We start from the raw sequence: 19071 nt of genomic DNA, 5'->3' as shown, positions 1-19071 counted from the left end.
TCTTGTCTATAAACTATGATCTTTAGTTCTTAATTTCTGATGGATTCAGCTCAGGTGATTGGCTGGGCCATTCTACAGCTTGATTTTCTTTCTCTGAAAGCATTTGGGAGTTCCCTTGGCTTTGTTTTGGATCATTGTCTTACTAAAAATGTCCACCCTGGCTTCCTCTTCATCCTCCTGCTTATGTAGATGTTAGACTGAAGCAGCTGATATTCATTTACACTGAGGTAGGGCAGAGAGTTGCTGAAGAACTACTGACAGATTTCAGCTGCTGTCTGGGCTTTTCTTGCCTTTTTAAACCTTCCTTTTTTCATGTGTTCAATACTTTTTCCCATTTCATCTCTATCACACATAGCTCAATATCTGAACTAATTAGTTTTGTTTTCTTTGTATGGATTACTAAAGTCGTTACCAACATCCAGTGAGCATTTCAAGTAAACAGCACCTTTTAGAAGCATGATTTCTGAGAAAAAAACTTGTTCAAAACTTAGTTTACCTGCTGTACTTGATTCCCATGGTTCATGCAATGACAATATTGCAACATCACAAGTTTTGAAAAGAAGAGAGCACATTTCTAAGAATCACACAGTGTTCTGGCTCCAGCAATCAGACCGCAGAGGAGCAAATGAGTAAGAGGAACTGCATGTTTAGCCACAAGGGATTTGCAAAAAAAACAAACCCTTTGAGGATTTACAAGCTGATGTTTAGTTCTGGTTCTGTTTAAAAGAAGCAAACTGATCACTTTTAGTCTCTCACGTGTTGTTTATTAAATTTTATGCAAAGAACTCATGTGTTTTTGATTGTGAACCTCATTATTTTTTTCAGGCTCGACAGGATGCAGTTGTAGACATTTACGAGCGCCTGCCGGTGCCGTTTGGATTGGTGCGCTTTGGGGTTGCACCTGATCACCCTGAGGTTAAGGTCAGGATGTTGTGTGTTTATTTCGCATGGAACAAAATGCATTTACTTTAATAATGATTTCATTGTGATTATTAATAAATCAGGTTAAAGGTTGGCTGTAAAACTATACAAAGACACATGATTTTGTACTCTCTGCTTGGTCTGTGTCCGAGTCATACATGTACGGCTGAATGCTGATCCAAGCTTAGCTTCTCTCTGTCTGCCTGTCGGTCGCAAACACAGAGCGTGGGAGCTCTTGGCTCCGCCCCCTTGTTACGTTGGACGGGAAGCCGAAAGTAATTTTCATGTGAAGCAACACACCCCTAAAACAGCGAGCTGTGTACACGCCCCCTACATGACACTTTTAAACACATAATAAAAATATCTTAACTGTGTTGAACTGAACCTAAACTGGCACACCCAGAAGAGCCATAATATTAATATTAAATCATAAAAAAAGTGTAAACTAAGTGCCCTTTAAAACATGAACTTTTATTTTACTCCAGTATTTTAAGTAGAGTTTCTGCGCTCACCTGCTGCTCCTGAAGGCGCTAGCGCTACATAGTCTTTAATTTCTATTTATGCTTGAACATCTAAATGAATGCTTGAGTCTATTTAACTATTCGATGCTGAAAAAGCAGCCTTATGAATTTGAAAGTAGTTATATTACCCTTTAACCAGAAGTTTGACGTTGGCTGAAAACTCTAGCTGTGCATTGATGGAGAATGGAAATAAAAACACGCTGGGAGAAAGTCTGGGTTTGGCAATAGACAAAGTGCTAATTTATGGGCTTTAGCACAATGAGAATCTTTCTTGGTAGAGATTCAGGCTCCAGATGGTCCTGTGTGGGTTGTGCTAGAAGCAGACAGGATACATGAGCTTTTCATTCGGTCTCGCCGTTATTTCCAGCACAAGCATAGATGCCATTCTTCTTGCAGTGTTGTTTTTGGATAAGTGTTCCTGCTTGACCTTAACCAGTCCATGGATTTCAGCAAACTCTGCTTTCAAAAATCAAAGCAAAATCTTGCATTTTAATTTCAACTTGTTTTTGATTCAATTTCAGTTCATTGATGATTAAAGGTCCTGTGAAATTAAAATAAATTTAGTTTCTGTCTGTTAGTTTTAAGGATACCTATAAGCTTGTGTGCTCAATTCATTCATTCATTTTCATCCCCTTTTTCCGGGGCCGGGTCACGGGGGCAGCACTCTTAAGAGAGAACCCCAGACTTCTCTCTCCGCAGACACTTCCACCAGCTCCTCCGGGGGGGATCCCGAGGCGTTCCCAGGCCAGCTGAGAGACATACTGTAGTCCCTCCAGCGTGTCCCCGAGGCCTCCTCCCGCAGAAAATGCCTGAAACATCACCCTAGGTAGGCGTCTAGGAGGCATCTGAAACAAAAACCTGAGGCACCTCGGCTGACTTTTCTTAATGTGGAGGAGCAGCGACTCTACTACGAGCTCCTCCCGGGTGACAAAGCTCCTCACCCTGTCTATAAGTGTGCGCCCTGCCACCCTGTAAAGGAAACTAATTTCAACCGATTGTATCTGAGATCTTGTCCTCTCGGTCTTAACCCAAAACTTATGACTATAGGTGAGGGTAGGAACATAGATTGACCTTTGCCTTTGGCTCAGCTTCTTCTTTACCACAATGGACTGACATATCGACCGCATTACTGCTGCCGCTGCACCAATCTGCCTGTCAATGTCACGTTCCATCCTTCCCTCACTCATAAACAAAACCCCAAGATACTTAGGGTGCTTTCACACCTACACTTTTGTTTCGGAACGTATCTCGTTTGCCCAGTTAGCGCGGTTCGTTTGGCATATGTGAACAGGGCAATCGCGCTCTGTTCCGCGCCAAAGTAATCGCTCCGAGATCGCTTGAATGAGGTGGTCTCGGCTCGATTGAAACGAACCCTGGAGCGGTTCGATTGCAGTGAGAAAGCGATCCGATCCGAGCGCGGTTATATCACAGTGTTTTATGGATATGTAATAGGCATACGGCTATATGAAGAGAGAATTATGAGTAGGGCGGGAAGTTTCGCGAGTCTCCGGATGCCCGCAAACGAGTGATGATCTCCCGGTAATCTCGCGTCTCTCTCCCAGTCCTCAAATAGGCATCGTCGCGCACCCTTCTCACCCCTCCCCACCGTGTCTCTCCTCAGACACGTCACGCGCGCGCACCCTGTCAATCACCACCAAACCACCACCTCTCCTGACAGCTGAGTGGGACGCTGCAAAATAAACCCTGACACTCTGACCAATAAGAGGAGAGTTTACTCGCACGTGACTTGTTTTAGCTCTTTTAGTCCAATTAGAAACTTTGCCGTGTGAAAGCGAACCACTCCAAGAGCAAAGAGCAACAATGTAACAATTTTTTATCTCTGTTTCGGAACAACTGAATCGATTCACAGGTGTGAAAGCACCCTCAAACTCTTCTATGTGGGGTTAGAACTTTCCTTCCATCTTCCAACTGATCTGGTTGAACTGAACAGAAACCAGCAAATTAAAGTAAAATTAATTAAATAATCATAACCATTTTTATAATAATCACCAGTTATTTGCTCTTCTGCTTTTGTGTGGGCTTTCTTGGCCTTTGCTACACCGTGAGCACAGTAAGATGTGCAGAGTGCCTGAACTTGTTTTAAACATGAATATGTTCGGCACTTTTGTGATGCCCTCAGCTATTGGAGTCGTCTTTGAAAATAGTCCACAGGTTTGTCCTTACAACTGGGATGTTTGGTTTCTGAATGTCGTTTTAATTTAGAAGGTTTCATGCTCTCTTGTGAGAGTACCTCACTACATATGACACACTGAGGTTTTAAGTGTGGTTTATTCATAAACTAATTTCGAGAGGATCACGTGCTTATAATCAACACGGCTGGCTCCTTGTTAGCTCCGTAATCAGCACTATTAGATGATTACGGAAGCATTATTAATAACCTGAGTTTTTCACTCTAGTTATCTTCGTCTTGAAGCTTTCCCCCCTTTCCACCCCTACATCCTCCCACTTTTTCTGATCGGGCGACACGGTGGCCCAGTGGCTAGCACTGTTGCCTCACAGCAAGAACACTGCCGGTCCAACCCATCGGGCCGGTTGGTTTTTCTGTTTGGAGTTTACATGTTCTCCCCGTGTTCGCATGGGTTTTCCCCGGGTTCCCCGGTTTCCTCCCACCATCCAAAAACATAAACCATAGCCAATCGACTAAAACAAATTATCACCCAATACAACCTGAGTTTACACTTCTCACGGTGACAAGCAGGGGAGTTCTCGAGACCTACCTGACCTCGAATTCCCCTCTCGCCCTTCTAACGGAGGGAGCCCCGGGCTCGAGGATATTACGAGCTCAGGGCTCTCTCCCGGGACAGCACGCTAAATACGCTTTATTGATTATCAGCTAAGTGTGAACTCTTGAAGCCTTTTTTGTCATCAATATATATGTAAACCCACACTTATACAGGGTCGTACTTGCGTTAAAATTTCAGATGTTAAACGGTACGATTGTCGCACACGCATTTTAAAATTAAAGTCCGATATTAGCAAAATAAGTTAAAAACTAAACTTTTGTTGTTGTTTTTTTATCACACACTCCGCGACCCACTGAAAATGTTCCCGCGACCCACTTTTAGGTCGCGACCCAACAGTTAAGAAACACTGGTTTACAGTACAGGAGGTGGGAAAAAAAACAAACTGATTACGTTAAGATAGGCTTGATATTTGTCAACACTGCACAGATGTTGCTTTATAGTCTTATTTATCTTATGTTATGTTTATCTGTACATAAAAAAATGTAAATAATCTGCAATCTTGCATTTGTGTGTCCTTGATACGCATCTTAAGCATCGCAGACAACCTGAGATTTATATTTCCTAACCCAAACACACTTTTGCTTGGTTATATCATGTCATTTCATCACAATGTGCCCTGGTTAGCTCTAGACAGCACATACAGAAAGTAAATCAATGTTGCTGTACTTTCCTAATTACAAGTCATGTCTTTTCATGAGTCACTTTAATGATCACGCTACAGGTTCTTTAGTGCTATAACACCTCCTAAAGCTTGCACTGTCTGGGATTTAACAGTAAATCAGGTATAAATGACACTGTTAACACTGTTTCTTTTGTCCCACTGCTAATAGCCATATCTTACTTTTCATTTCCACATATGAGTTTGCAGTGTGTTTATTTAGATGTTTTATAAAATGAACGCATATTGTCAATAATATACATTCTAAAGGTTTCAATTCTGTATTGTTGGGTTACTTTTGAAACTGAAGTCATGAATCAAAATCATTTAATATTTTTTGCAGAGATTAAAAACAGAAATTATGTTTGCAGTTAACATTTTAACAAGGTCATAGTCAGGGACCGTTAAAGGTGTGGTTTGTAAGTTTGACACCCAGTGGTTAAGCTAGGTATTGCATTCATGGATCAAAACAAACGCAAGCGCATGTTGCCAGATTAAGGAGCAAGTCTGATGCTGTGTTCATACCAGACACGAAACGAGTGGATAAATCGCTCTGTTCGTGCGTAAATAGCACGAATAGATAGGCAGGGCTTCTGTCTGCCTGGTGACTCCAGCTTCGTTGCTAAATGGCTAACATGGATTTTATTAAGAAAATAACAGTGTTTATGTGCTTTATGAAGACTGAAAAACAGCGTCGAAACGTTTAGGGCCGTGTCTGAGTCCACTTCAAAGGTGCATCCAGCTCTGTGAGCTCATAAAGTCTTTCAGAAACTTAACCTGGATGATGGAGGCTTTCAGCGGTGCTTCTCGCTGAGCCGAGCCCAGTTTGATGAACTGTCGTCGTTGTCGGCTGGAGGATTGCCCCCGGGACACCAACAACAGGCGATACGTCACAATCACGCCCCCACAAGAGCAAACTCCTGATTGGTTAACACGCCGCAAATGTCCGCTTAAGTTCAGATTTTTGAACTCAAGCAATTCGCGCCAAACGCGTATTAAGCACGTCAAATGCGCATATTGCTCCATTCGCGCCGCTTCATTCACGCAATTTGCGTCATTCACGCGTATCACACCACAGGATGTCTATTTCAGCATTTGCATTGACTTAACATGTAAATCACTTTCGCTTGACGCTCCTCCCACATCTGGTTTGAAAACAGCGTAGCGATCGAGCCTAAAGGCTGATTTAAACCGTGTTTTATATAAAAGAAACTGCACGCCATAGAAGGAATATCCTCCATATAACCTAACCAACACCTCGAATTCATGTTTTAGAAACAGCCTTGTTTCCTCATGTGCTTTTTCCTAGTTAAGTGCTAATAATGTGTGTTTGGATGCCATTTTACATGACATTTTTTGCCAAACTACTGAAAGCAGTAGCAGATAGTTCACCTCAGATCTGGAAAATAAAATAAAGCATCTGAAATTTAACTTTTTTTTTTGAACTGTGACTCAAAATAAAACATATCAGTGATTCACCATGCGCTTTTAATAAAGTTAAAGAGGTTTAATAAGTATTAATTAGGTTGTAAACCCTATTATTTCATGTGAGTGCATATTCTGTGTTTCTGAATGGCTGTATTTGAATTTCTGTCATTTTTCATTTGGTGCAAGCCAAATTGCTTATCACTGCAAATGTCACGTAGCACATTGTTAGGACACAGGGTTACAATGTTTCCTTCTCACTTAATGTTTACATTTGTATTATTTATATTATTTGCTAATTAATAACCTCATGTGGAACTCTGAATCTGCGTCTCATTTCGGAGTCTGAAGGCAACCCAGAGTGCTGAAATATAATTAGCTAAACTGGCATTGGGCAGGTTAAAGAGACCAAACCAGAGACAGCCTTCTGTCACTTTTCAAAGCAGATTATCTGACTTCAACATTGTTTCTTACAGTTGAAAGCAGAAGTTTACATACACTGTATAAAAAGGCACATGACCATTTAAAAAAAGTCAGATGTTAATGTGACTAAACTTTTTCTCGTTTAGGTAAGTTAGGATTATCACATTTGTTTCTGTTCTGCTTAATAGCAGAATATTAAGAGAGAGATTTTTTTTGAGAATTTTTTAACTTTTCTTGAAAGTCAAGTTTACATACAATAAGATTATTCTGCCCCTGAAAAAGCTCAGATGATTTTGTGAAGTTTCTGATTGGCTAATTGACAACATTTGAGTAAATTGGACGCACAACTGTAGAACAGTATTTAAGGAAAATCTCAAACACACTGCTTCCTTGTGTGACAACATGGGAAAATCAACAAGCCAGAATCAACAAAAAAAGCCAGATTACAATTTGCTAAATGACACTGGGAAAAAGACTGATGTTTGGAGACATGTCCTGTGGTCTGATGGAACTAAGAAGCCAAGGAACACCATCCCAACTGTGAAGTATGGGGGCGGCAGCATCATGTTGTGGGGCTGTTTTGCTGCAGGAGGGACTGGTCCACTTCACAGCATAGATGAAATCATGAAGAAAGAACATTATGAAGAAATACTGAAGCAACATCTCAAGACATCAGCCAGGACATTAAAACTTGGCCACAAATGGGTCTTCCAAACAGACCATGACCCTCAGCATACTGCCAAATTAGTGAAAATGTGCTTTAAGGACAACAGAGTGAATGTTTTGGAGTGGCCATCACAAAGCCCTGATCTCAATCCTATAGAAAATTTGTGGGTTAAAAAAGTTTGTGAGCAAGACAGCCTACAAATCTGACTCAGTTACACCAATTTTGTCTGTGTGAATGGGCCAAACTACTGTGAGAAGCTTGTGGAAGGGTACCCAGAACATTTGCTCAAAGTTATACAGTTTAAAAGCAAAGCTAAAAACACCAAGGAAATGTGTGTAAACTTTTGACTGTCTAGAAATTAATTAAAAATTCTCTCATTATTCTGGCATTTAGCAAATGTAAATCATTTAGGTAATCCTAACGGACCTAAAATAGTAAACGTTTAGTATGTTTTACCATCAGACATTTAAAAAAAAAATGGCTTCGTGCCTTTTTTAGAGTGTATGTAAACTTCTGGTTTCAACTGTAGATAAACAAGAATATTCACTAAGCATATTTTAAAAAAATCTGCTAAACTATTATGTTATTTTTATACTTTAAAAGAGTCAAAAACTTTGAGACAAGCACCTTTAATACAAATAGAATTAAGTATAAGTTAGAATAAGTTAGAATAAGTCGGCCCTCCAGGAATTGGATTTGACACCTGTGTACATAAAACATGTATGCGCAAATTAATTCTATTTCTCATTTTAATTTTACAGAATGTCATTAACACTTTCACCCAGACGGCCCAGCATGAAAGATGCAGCTTTCATGGTAACGTGAATGTGGGGAAAGATGTGACCATTGAGGAGTTAAGACAAGCGTATCATGCTGTAGTACTGGTGAGGATGCATGATTCATTCATCATTTTTTTTTCAGCATAGTCCCTTTATTAATCAGGGGTCACCACAACGGAATGAACTGCCAACTTATCCAGGACATGTTTTACTAAGCGGATGTCCTTCCAGCTGCAACCCATCACTGGGAAACACCCATCCACACATACACTATGGACAATTTAGCTTACCCAATTACCACATGTTTTTGGACGTGTGGGTCAAACCAGAGCATCCGAAGGAAACACAGGGAGAACATGCAAACTCCACACAGAAATGCCAACTGACCCAGCCAAGGCTCGAACCAGTGACCTTCTTGCTGTGAGACGATTGTGTTACCCCGCTGCGCCACCGTGCTGCACTTATAATAAATTACTATAGTATTTTTTTTTCATTAGGGCAAATGTGACTGATGCAACTTTATCCACCTATGCAAATTAACTGATCATAAGTCGATGATTTGTATAAAGTAGTACATCACATTTAAAACTTTATATGTGTAATAATTTACAAAAGAACAATAATCAAACTTTGTATCTGCATTGCTTTGAATTGTGGATGTATTGTGTTAAAACTATTGCGTGCATTAAAACAATCCATCTGTTCAAAATCATTTAATAGCACTGCATTAAATAATTACAACTCATTACTCCTCACACTTTTATTCACTCAGAGTTACGGAGCTGAGGGAAACCGGTCTATGGGAATTCCAGGAGAAGATCTTTGCAATGTGTTTTCAGCTAAAGACTTTGTTGGATGGTACAACGGGGTTCCCAGCAATACGGAGGTTCTGGTTGTTTTAAATCACACCACATGCTTTTGTGTTTAAAGTTTAAAACCCCCAAATAACTGATTTCTGATTATCTGCAGCTGTGTCCTGATCTCAGCTGTGAGACGGCTGTGGTTCTCGGACAGGGAAATGTGGCTCTGGATGTGGCCCGAATACTCCTCTCGCCTGTGGACATGCTGAAGGTCTGTGTTTACTTTTCAGGTCGTTCACCTCTTTTTTTTTTACAATTTCAAATGTGGTATGTAACTTTAAATGTGTTAGATGTAAACACAGCCAAATTGTAGCTCTGACCGAGACATGATGGTTTTAATTGATGGAAATCAGTCCCTCCAGGATTTTGCAATTGCTGAATTTATCGCAAAATCAAGCAACCTCGGTTAAAAATTTTTGGATCTCGCATTTTTTGATTGGAATGTCACAGATTTTCTGTAAATGCAGGGTCTAGATCAGGGGTCACCAATCTCGATCCCGAGAGGGCCGGTGTCCCTGCAGGTTTTAGCTCCAACTTGCCTCAACACACCTGCCTGAATGTTTCAAGTATACCTAGTAAGACCTTGATTAGCTTGTTCAGGTGGGTTTGATTAGGGTTGGAGCTAAAATCTGCGGGACAGCGGCCCTACAAGAACAAGTTTGGTGACCTTTGGTCTAGATGCTTTCTATGACCCAAAGAAAAAGCCACATGGAAGCAAACAACTTTCACTAAGCCATGATTTTACACACATCAATATAGTTAGTGGTAGTAGCTATATGCCTTTAAGCTGGTCTGGAACTCGTCAATTAACTAGAAGAAGAAGACATTGCAAGTTAAAATGATTTAAATTATAAATTATAATGATAAATTATAAATTTACAAAGTTGCATTTACCTACAAATGTTACTCCAAAGATTGTGAAAAACTTGATGCGTTTTTGAGGCATCCTCTAAAGTTTTCTATGCAAAAGAAAGATTCTTGTAAAAGAAATGTTTGGGCACTTTAACTTTATTTATTTATTCATTTATTTTTATTATTAATATGTGAATGAGTTTAATAGTTTTTTTGGTTGCATTTGAAATATTAAAATTGAGTGTTATTTTATAAGTTACAAAACCCAATGTCTGGATCTGAGAGTAATAAGAAAATGTGTAATAAAGACTTTATGTGGTATACAGTTGAAACCAGAAGTTTACAATAAAGGAACAACCATTTTTTTTAAATGTCTGATGGTAAATCATACTAAACGTTTACTATTTTAGGTCTGTTAGGATTACCTAAATGATTTACATTTGCTAAAAGCCAGAGTAATGAGAGAAAATTTTTTTTATATTTTTTAGCTTTGCTTTTAAACTGTATAACCTTGGTCAAATGCTTTAAGTATCCTTCCACAAGCTTCTTACACTCGTTTAAAGGAATTTTGGCCCATTCCTCCTGACAGAATTGGTGTAACTGAGTCAGATTTGTAGGCTGTCTTGCTCACACAAGCTTTTTCAACTCTGCCCACAAATTTTCTATGGGATTGAGATCAGGGCTTTGTGATGGCCACTCCAAAACATTTACTCTGTTGTCCTTAAAGCACATTTTCACTAATTTGGCAGTATGCTTAGGGTCATGGTCTGTTTGGAAGACCCATTTGTGGTCAAGTTTTAATTTCCTGGTTGATGTCTTGAGATGTTGCTTCAGTATTTCTTCATAATGTTCTTTCTTCATGATGCCATCTATGCCGTGAAGTGGACCAGTCCCTCTTGCAGCAAAACAGGCCCGCATCATGATGCTGCCGCCCCCATACTTCACAGTTGGGATGGTCTTTGTAGGCTTGTAAGCTTTCCCCTTTGTCCTCCAAATGTAACACTGCTCATTATGGCCAAACAGTTCAATCTTGGTTCCATCAGACCACAGGACATGTCTCCAACACTGTTTCTTTTCCCAGTGTCATTTAGCGAATTGTAATCTGGCCTTTTTTTGTTGATTCTGGCTTGTTGATTTTCCCATGTTGTCACACAAGGAAGCAGTGTGTTTGAGGTTTTCATTAAATACTGTTCTACAGTTGTGCCTCCAATTAACTCAAATGTTGTCAATTAGCCAATCAGAAACTTCCAAAACCTTCCAAAACACCATCATCTGAGCTTTGTAAGAGGCATAATAATCTTATTGTATGTAAACTTGACTATTAAGAAAAGTTTTAACAATTTCTCAAAACATATCTCATTATTCTGCTATTAAGCAGAACAAAAACAAATGTGATCATCCTAACTTGCCTAAAAGAGAAAAAGTTTAGTCACATAAACATCTTTTTTGTTTAATAGTTATGTGTATGTAAACTTCTGGTATCAACTGTATTTCTTTACAGCAAATCAACACAAAATAATGCTGCACATGTTTCTGTCAAGTTTAAGAAAAGCTGCAGCAAGTAATTTCAGGCCACAACAGTTAGAGAAAAAGTCATGCAAAATTCTGCAGGGACTGCAATATGAATTGCAAGTGGCCACAATTTACAGTTTGTGATCCTATTTCTGTTTTGTTCTGTTGATATGTGATCCATTTTTTGTAGCTTGAAACAGAAGGAAATAGGACTCGATTGTGCTGCATTTCTATAGAGATCCTAGTGTTGCTGCAATTACGGCTCATTGTTTTTTTTTGCAAGCCAGGTTTATTCACAGGTCACCAGACTGAAAACTATTAATTATGTTCCCTCAGCTACAATTTTTGTAGCTTGAAACAGAAGGAAATAGGACTCGATTGTGCTGCATTTCTACAGAGATCTTAGTGTTGCTGCCATTACGCCTCATTGGTTTTTTTTGCAAGCCAGGTTTATTCACAGGTCACCAGACTGAAAACTATTAATTATGTTCCCTCAGCTCAGCGGGAATCTTTTATGTCCACTGAGATTGTAAAAGTGTCACACCAATCATAAAAGTGTAAAATACACAACCTATCACTATGTTAATGGTAAAACAACTGTTTAGAAAATTGACATGCAGTGTTTGAACTAGGTATTGCAATCTGAAATGTAATGCTGAATTATAAATATATTGCTGAAACATTATTGGTTAAACTGGCAGTGGGCTGGTTATAGAGACGAAAGGAGAATAGACATTCAGGCGCACAATGCACATTTTCAAAGCAGAATGACTGAATTAGCATCGCTGCAAGGCTTTTAACCAGCACCAGAACATTTGACCACATCACACCAGTACTGCGCTCTCTGCACTGGTTGCCCGTGCACTATCGTGTCACTTTTAAAATTCTTCTCCTGGTTTTTAAATCTCTAAATCTCTACCTGTCAGACCTGCTGACTGAACATCAGCCTGGTCGGTCTCTTCGGTCATCAAACCAGAGACTTTTATACATTCCAAAGTCGAGGCTGAAATGCAGGGGTGACCGGGCTTTCACAGTAGCTGGTCCTACTTTGTGGAATGCTCTGCCCCTCCCTCTGTATTAGGTCTATATCATCGCTGTCTGTTTTTAAATCTAGCTTGAAAACTTACCTATTTGATTTGGCATTTTATTAGTGAGAATTGTTTGTTTTTAGCTATAATAACTATTAGTGAGATTTGGTTGTTTTCACCTAAATTAACTATTTGTGAGAATTGTTTGTTTTAGCTATATTTTTATACCTGTTCTTTTTGATTTATTGTTCAGCACATTGATCAACCTTTGATTGTGTTTAATAGTGCTATATAAATAAAATTGACATTGTTTTTTAGATAAAAAAAATATATTTTAGCATGTTTCTTAAATTTCTACAAATATATTACAGTATGTTTATGCTTTAGAAGAGTCAAAAACTCACAAACAGCACCTTTATCTCTAAGCGGAGTTGTAAAATGAGCCTATTTCAAATAAATGAATAAATTCAGTCACCTACACTTTCCTGCTGATTCCCATCAAATGTGTGTCATTGTGTCAACAGATAGTACCCAGGATGCTCTGGAAGTATAGACAGGGAGTAGTTATGGGACTTTCGTCATTTGAGTATACAATCTAACACTATGTAAAGGGTATTAATGGCAGAACTGAAATGTTTAAAGGTGCACTATGTAAATTGAGGCACATTGGTTGAGCTAGGTATTGCAGTCTGAAATATATCGCTAAATAAAAAAAAAATATTGCTGAAGTATAATTGGGTAAACTGGCAGTGGGCTGGTTATAGAGACAAAAACAAGGCAGACATTTTAGCAGGGAACAGACATTTTTAAAGCAGAGTATCTAACTTTAGCATTGTTTTTCAGATGAAAAAAATAAGTTCACTTAGCATGTTTCATAAATAACTGCATAAACTAATATGTAATTATGTGTATGCTTTAGAAGAGACAAAAACTCACAATCAGCTCCTTTATCTCTAAGTGGAGTTGTAAAATGAGCCTATTTAAAATAAATAAATTCAGTCATCTACGCTTTCCTTGCTAATCTGCTGCAGTCTGATTTCCATCAAATGTGTTAATTGTTTATTTTGTTATACTTTCAGGAAACGGATATTACCCAGAATGCTCTGGAAGCATTGACGGGCAGTAATGTGCGCAGGGTTTTGATCGTAGGTCGCCGAGGTCCTCTTCAGATTGCGTGCACTATCAAGGTAAGAATCTACCTGACAGACAGGTGTAAATCTGTAAGATCAAGCAGAGGAACCAGTTCTTCTTCAAAGTGCAGAGAATAGAAAACACATTAAGTCTAACAATTGCAATGTTTATTAAAACAAACTTTTTTCAACCTCTTACGCTGTCATTTCAATCCCCTTTCAAGTTTGTTTATGTTCTTAATCTCATCAGGAACTCAGAGAGATGGTGAATCTGCCAAACACAAGAGCCGACATGCTGCCCGCAGACTTTGAGGGCATCGCAGAAGCTTTGAAAGGTAACATAACAATATTGACCTTAATCTGCGATGCGGATGTTTGATTGTTTTTGCGATTGTTTTAGAACTTCTGATTAAGTTTCCTACTGGAGAAATGACTAGAAATAATAAACAGCAGAAAACAGTCCAACTTACTTGCTCTACAAACAACTGTGTTTTTTTGCTCAATTTTTTTCTTATGTTAAAGCTCTCCAGCTGGATCTAGACCAGGGGTGCCCTAACTTTTTCCTTATGAAGGGCCAAAAATCTTGATTGAGGGTGAAATATACCAAACTTTATTCCATTAAAGTTGCAATAGGTGATATGCTAATTTATTTAATGTTTAAAAATAATGTTAAAACATTGCATTAACTAGTCCAGTATACATATTTAGATTTTATAATGATCTTACTACAATTAAAAGAAAAATTACAACAGAAGCTAGTCAAGCTGCACCTGCCTTTGCCTTGATTTGCTTGTCAATAGCCACATTTCCACTGTTGGGCCAGTGTGAGTCAGGGCTTTTATCGGGCCGGGCCAATCCCCCGGGAGGTTGAGCAGCGAGGCCAAAATCCAACAAGACTCTACAACATAACTTTTCTATCCAGATGGATAGGGCAACCATTACTGCATCCAAAACGGTGAAAAGCCTTGAAGTAACAATTGATGACCAACTAAACTTTTCTGACCACCTCTCTAGATCTGCTCGATCGTGCAGATTCGAACTCTTTAACATCAGAAAGTTCTGACCCTTCCTATGTGAACATGCAGCTCAACTCCTTGTTCAAGCTCTTGTTCTCTCCAGACTTGACTATTGCAACTCTCTACTAGCCGGGCTTTCAGCTAACTCTATCAAACCTCTTCAGCTGCTTCAGAACGCAGCAGGACGAATTGTCTTTAATGAACCTAAAAGAGCACATGTCACTCTGCTGCTCATCCGTTTGCACTGGCTGCCAGTTGCTGCTCGCATCAATTTCAAAGCTCTGCTTACAAAGCGACTTCTGGCTTTGCTCCTTCTTATCTGCTCTCAGTTCTGCAGATGTATGTGCCCTCCAGAAACTTGCGTTCTGTGAATGAACGTCGCCTTGTGGTTCCATCCCAAAGAGGGAAGAAATCTCGAACTCTCGCGCTCAATCTGCCCAGTTGGTGGAATGAACTCCCTAACTGCATCAGAACGGCAAAGTCACTCGCTGTATTCAAGAAAGGACTAAAAACTCAACTATTTAGTCTCAAGTTCACATACCTGAAACTTGCCTACAGCACTTATTCATTGTTGCTCTTATAGTTGTGTAAATTGCTTCCTTGTCCTCATTTGTAAGTCGCTTTGGATGAAAGCATCTGCTAAATGACTAAATGTAAATGTAATGTCGCGTTTCCACTCTAGTTGCTCGCAGCGTGTCATGCAAACCCCTCCCCCAGAACGTCTCAGAATAAAACCTCACACAACCCGCCCAGTTCAGCGCAGATAAAGCACACCATCGCATCATCAAGAAACTATTAAAATGAAGACAACCAAAACAAACAAAGGACATGTTACTGTACAGCAGTACATTAAATGTCGATACGCACAGGCCTATGTATTTTCATTCATTATATTAGTTTACTTACCGACCGACTGTTGTCATCGTGCATCGAGTGGTCTCACCACTAACAGAGGTACCCAGCGCACGATCCATAATATAAAACCACAGAAATTCTCCAGTAATATTCATTCATCATTTTCTTTTTGGCTTAATCCCTTCATTAATCTGGGGTCGCCACAGTGGAATGAACCATCAACTTATCCAGCATATGTTTTTACGCAGCGGATGTCCTTCCAGCTGCAACCCATCGTTGGGGAAATAATATAATATATTAAACATTTATCAATAAGTATATTTTAAATAAAATAACACTTGAATCTTTTTTTCTATCTTTTAGAGCAGTGGTTCCCAACCTGGGGCCAGTTCACAAGGGGGGCGCGGGAGAGGATAAGTATTGAGGTAGAAAAAGGCATAAAAATGCTCCACTATTATAAAGGGCTTTGCAATTAATCGAAAATCCGATTTCGGTTTCAAACGATTATAAAAAACCATTAATCGAGATAAATGATTATTGCATCATATTTTGCCACGTTCCAGTTGTACACGTGTTGCTCTTAAAAGCGCGAAAGAGCTTATGTGTGTGTGTGCAGTCAGAAGCATACGGCCGGCCAGCATTCACTCTCATTCACACACTGAGACGAGCAGAGGAGCGCAGACATCTGAAGTCATCTTAACGTGAGCGCTTTAATGGTCAAATAGGTGTCAAAACGCGGTGTTTATTGATTATTTACATTAACCCTCATTTGTGTAATAAACAAACGAGTTGAGGATCAAAAGACGTGAAAGAGAAACCATTAAAGAGACAGCGCGCTATAATCCTTCTGCCGCCTGTTTTTATCATTATTAAACAAACATAACGAGAAAACCCTCGCTGCTCTTGACTGAAGGATTTTTGTAGCTAAAGTGTTTTTCTTACAGTGAAGATGCTTAAAACACAGTTTGTTTCATATTTTTATTCTATTGTATTTATTTCTCTTTCCTTTGCAGGGTGGAAAATAACTGTATGTATACACTTGAAGTCAGAATTATTAGCCCTCTTGAATATTAGCAAACCTTTTCCTGCCCAATTTCTGTTTCATGGAAATATTTTTTTTACTTATTTCTGAACATAATAGTTTTGATATCTCATTTCTAATTACTGATTTCTTTTTGTCTTTGCTATAATGACAGCACATAATATTTTACTAGATATTTTTCAAAATACAAGCATTCATATTAAAGTGCAATTCAAAGGCTTAATTAGGGTAATCAGGCAAGGCATTGTATAACAGTAGTTTCTTCTGCAGACAATCAAAAATATATATTGCTTAAGGGGGCTAATAATATTGACCTTAAATTGGTTTCAAAATATTTAAACCTGTCTTTATTCTAGCTAAAATAAAACAAATAGAAGAAAAAATATTATAGGAAATACTGTTAAAATTCCTTCGTCTTAAACATAATTTGGAAATATTTATAAAAAAAAAAAATTCTCAGGAGCGCTAATAATTTTGACTTTAACTGGCAATCGTTTAGAATAATCGTGATTACAATTATGACCAAAATAATCGTGATTATGATTTTTCCCAAAATCGAGCAGCCCTATTATTATATATGTATTTTTAAACACATGATTAAAATTCCAACATAACAGTGAAAATAATTAAAATAAATAACTTTAAATAATTATTTAAATTTTGCTCACTCGCGCAATGTGCTTGACAACGTGTCGTAAAGGCAAAATCAAAACAAAAATGGCAGACAAACGTAAATGCAGTGATTCTTCAGAGGCGAAGAAAAAGATTAGACAGTATGACAAAGCCTACCTAAATTTTGGTTTTATTGAAGGCCAAGACAAGTTAAAACTGATTAATTCATATTTTCTATACATATTACTATATATTAATATTACACAAACACACACACACACACACACACATATATATATATATACACACAGTACATATGTGTGTGTGTGCGTGTGTATTTATATGGTGGGGGGGCTCCAATGTTTGTATATGTTCATGGGGGGGGCTCCAAAGAAAAAGGTTGGGAACCACTGTTTTAGAGGATTTAACGTTAAATAGCTTTTCATTCTGATGTGGCAGTGAATCCATAATGTTTTTTTAGGCCTTTTCATCGTCCCAACTGGTCTGCTTTATTGTTTTGTTCTTTACTCTGTCATTAACTTTTCCTTTTCAGGCCCACGCTTGACAAACCCACATCTAGACATAGAATAAATGTGATATTTATAAGCAGGAACCAGTCCTGTCCTGATGGACCTACTGGAAACATTTGTTTCTCTTTTTTTGGCAGCGCTCCGAAACCACTAGTGGAAGTGTAGGAAGAGCAGTTTGTAAAGAATTTTGAGAACAAAAACTGTGTTTTTTTTTTCAGATGTGGTTTTGTGTATTTGTTTTAATGATTTACATGAAATGTTGCCCTGATGAAATAAATGCTTTATGGAGTACAACTTCATAAAGGCAAAAGAAAAGTTTCTAAAACTTTAATTAGAAGTTAATTAGAAGAATTAAATCTCATTCAGTCATTCATTTTCTTTTCGGCTTAGTCCCTATATTAATCTTGGGTTGCAACAGCGGAATAAACCACCATCTTATCTAGCATATGTTTAATGCAGCGGATGTCCTTCCAGCTGTAACCAATGACTGGAAAACACCCAGATACATTCATTCACACTCATACACTACGGAAAATTGAGCTTACTCAATTCACACATGTTTTGGACTTGTGGGGAAAACCGGAGCACCCGAAGAAAACCCACACAAACACAGGGAGAACATGCAAACTCCACACAGCAATGCAAACTGAGGCTCGAACCAGCGATCTTCTTGCTGTGAGGCAATTGTGCTACCCAATGCACCACCATGATGCCTAAATTAAATCTACTTAGCCTTATTGCCTAATGGCTTCAGCCTCATTGACACCGCCATGATGGACAGTGGGCAGATTTGGCCTGGATACCAGGGTTAAACCCCTACTCTTTTTGAAGGACATCCTAGGATTTTTAACGACCACAGAGAGTCGGGACCTCTGTTTAACATCTCATCCGAAAGATGTCGCTCACTGAGCAGTATAGAGTCCTCATCACTATACTGGGGCATTAGGACCCAATCAGAGCGCAGGTTGGGCGCCCCCTGCTGGCCTCACTAACACCACTTCCAGCAGCAACCTAGCTTTCCCATGTGGTCTCCCATCCAGGTACTGACCCGGCGCAGCCCTGCTTAGCTTCAGTGAGCGACCATGTGAGAGTTGCAGAGTATAGAGAATACAAACCTAACAGGTCACTCAGATCATTAAGATCAAGTAAATCAGTGAAAGCGGGGTGAATCGGCCTTCAGCTTTTAACCGTGGCCCTCGCTGCTGGAATTCTAGAAATGATCAGATGTGCTCCAACATTAGGCACGTTCAAATCAAGACTTAGAACCCATCTGTTTAGCTGTGCCTTTACTGAATGAGATTGTGCTACGTCCCACAGATTGCGCTATTTTGTCTTTTCTTTTTCATTCTTTTATAATAATAATACATTTTATTTAAAGGCGCCTTTCTAGCAACTCAAGGACACCGTGCAATCAACAAGGCAATAAAACAACTAGAGAAATAATAAAATATACACAACAATAGTGCAGATAAAAT

General features: G+C 38.9%; 1 protein-coding gene across 2 annotated transcripts in view; it reads left to right on the top strand.

Annotated features, from left to right (window-relative positions):
• The window catches only part of fdxr (ferredoxin reductase), a 42088-nt gene that overhangs the window by 4232 nt on the left and 18785 nt on the right, over positions 1-19071 (top strand). For both annotated transcript variants that reach the window (XM_005169494.6, XM_003199654.7), the window contains 6 exons: positions 826-921; positions 8142-8264; positions 8932-9045; positions 9129-9230; positions 13491-13598; positions 13792-13876. In XM_005169494.6, the coding sequence (XP_005169551.1) occupies positions 826-921; positions 8142-8264; positions 8932-9045; positions 9129-9230; positions 13491-13598; positions 13792-13876 (628 nt within the window). The remainder of the gene's footprint in view (positions 1-825; positions 922-8141; positions 8265-8931; positions 9046-9128; positions 9231-13490; positions 13599-13791; positions 13877-19071) is intronic.

The sequence above is a fragment of the Danio rerio genome, chromosome 12 (genome assembly GCF_049306965.1).
Source record: "Danio rerio strain Tuebingen ecotype United States chromosome 12, GRCz12tu, whole genome shotgun sequence".
In the NCBI taxonomy this organism is placed as follows: domain Eukaryota; kingdom Metazoa; phylum Chordata; class Actinopteri; order Cypriniformes; family Danionidae; genus Danio; species Danio rerio.
Note: the sequence above shows the minus strand (reverse complement) of the source record. Positions and strands in the feature narration are given on the sequence as shown.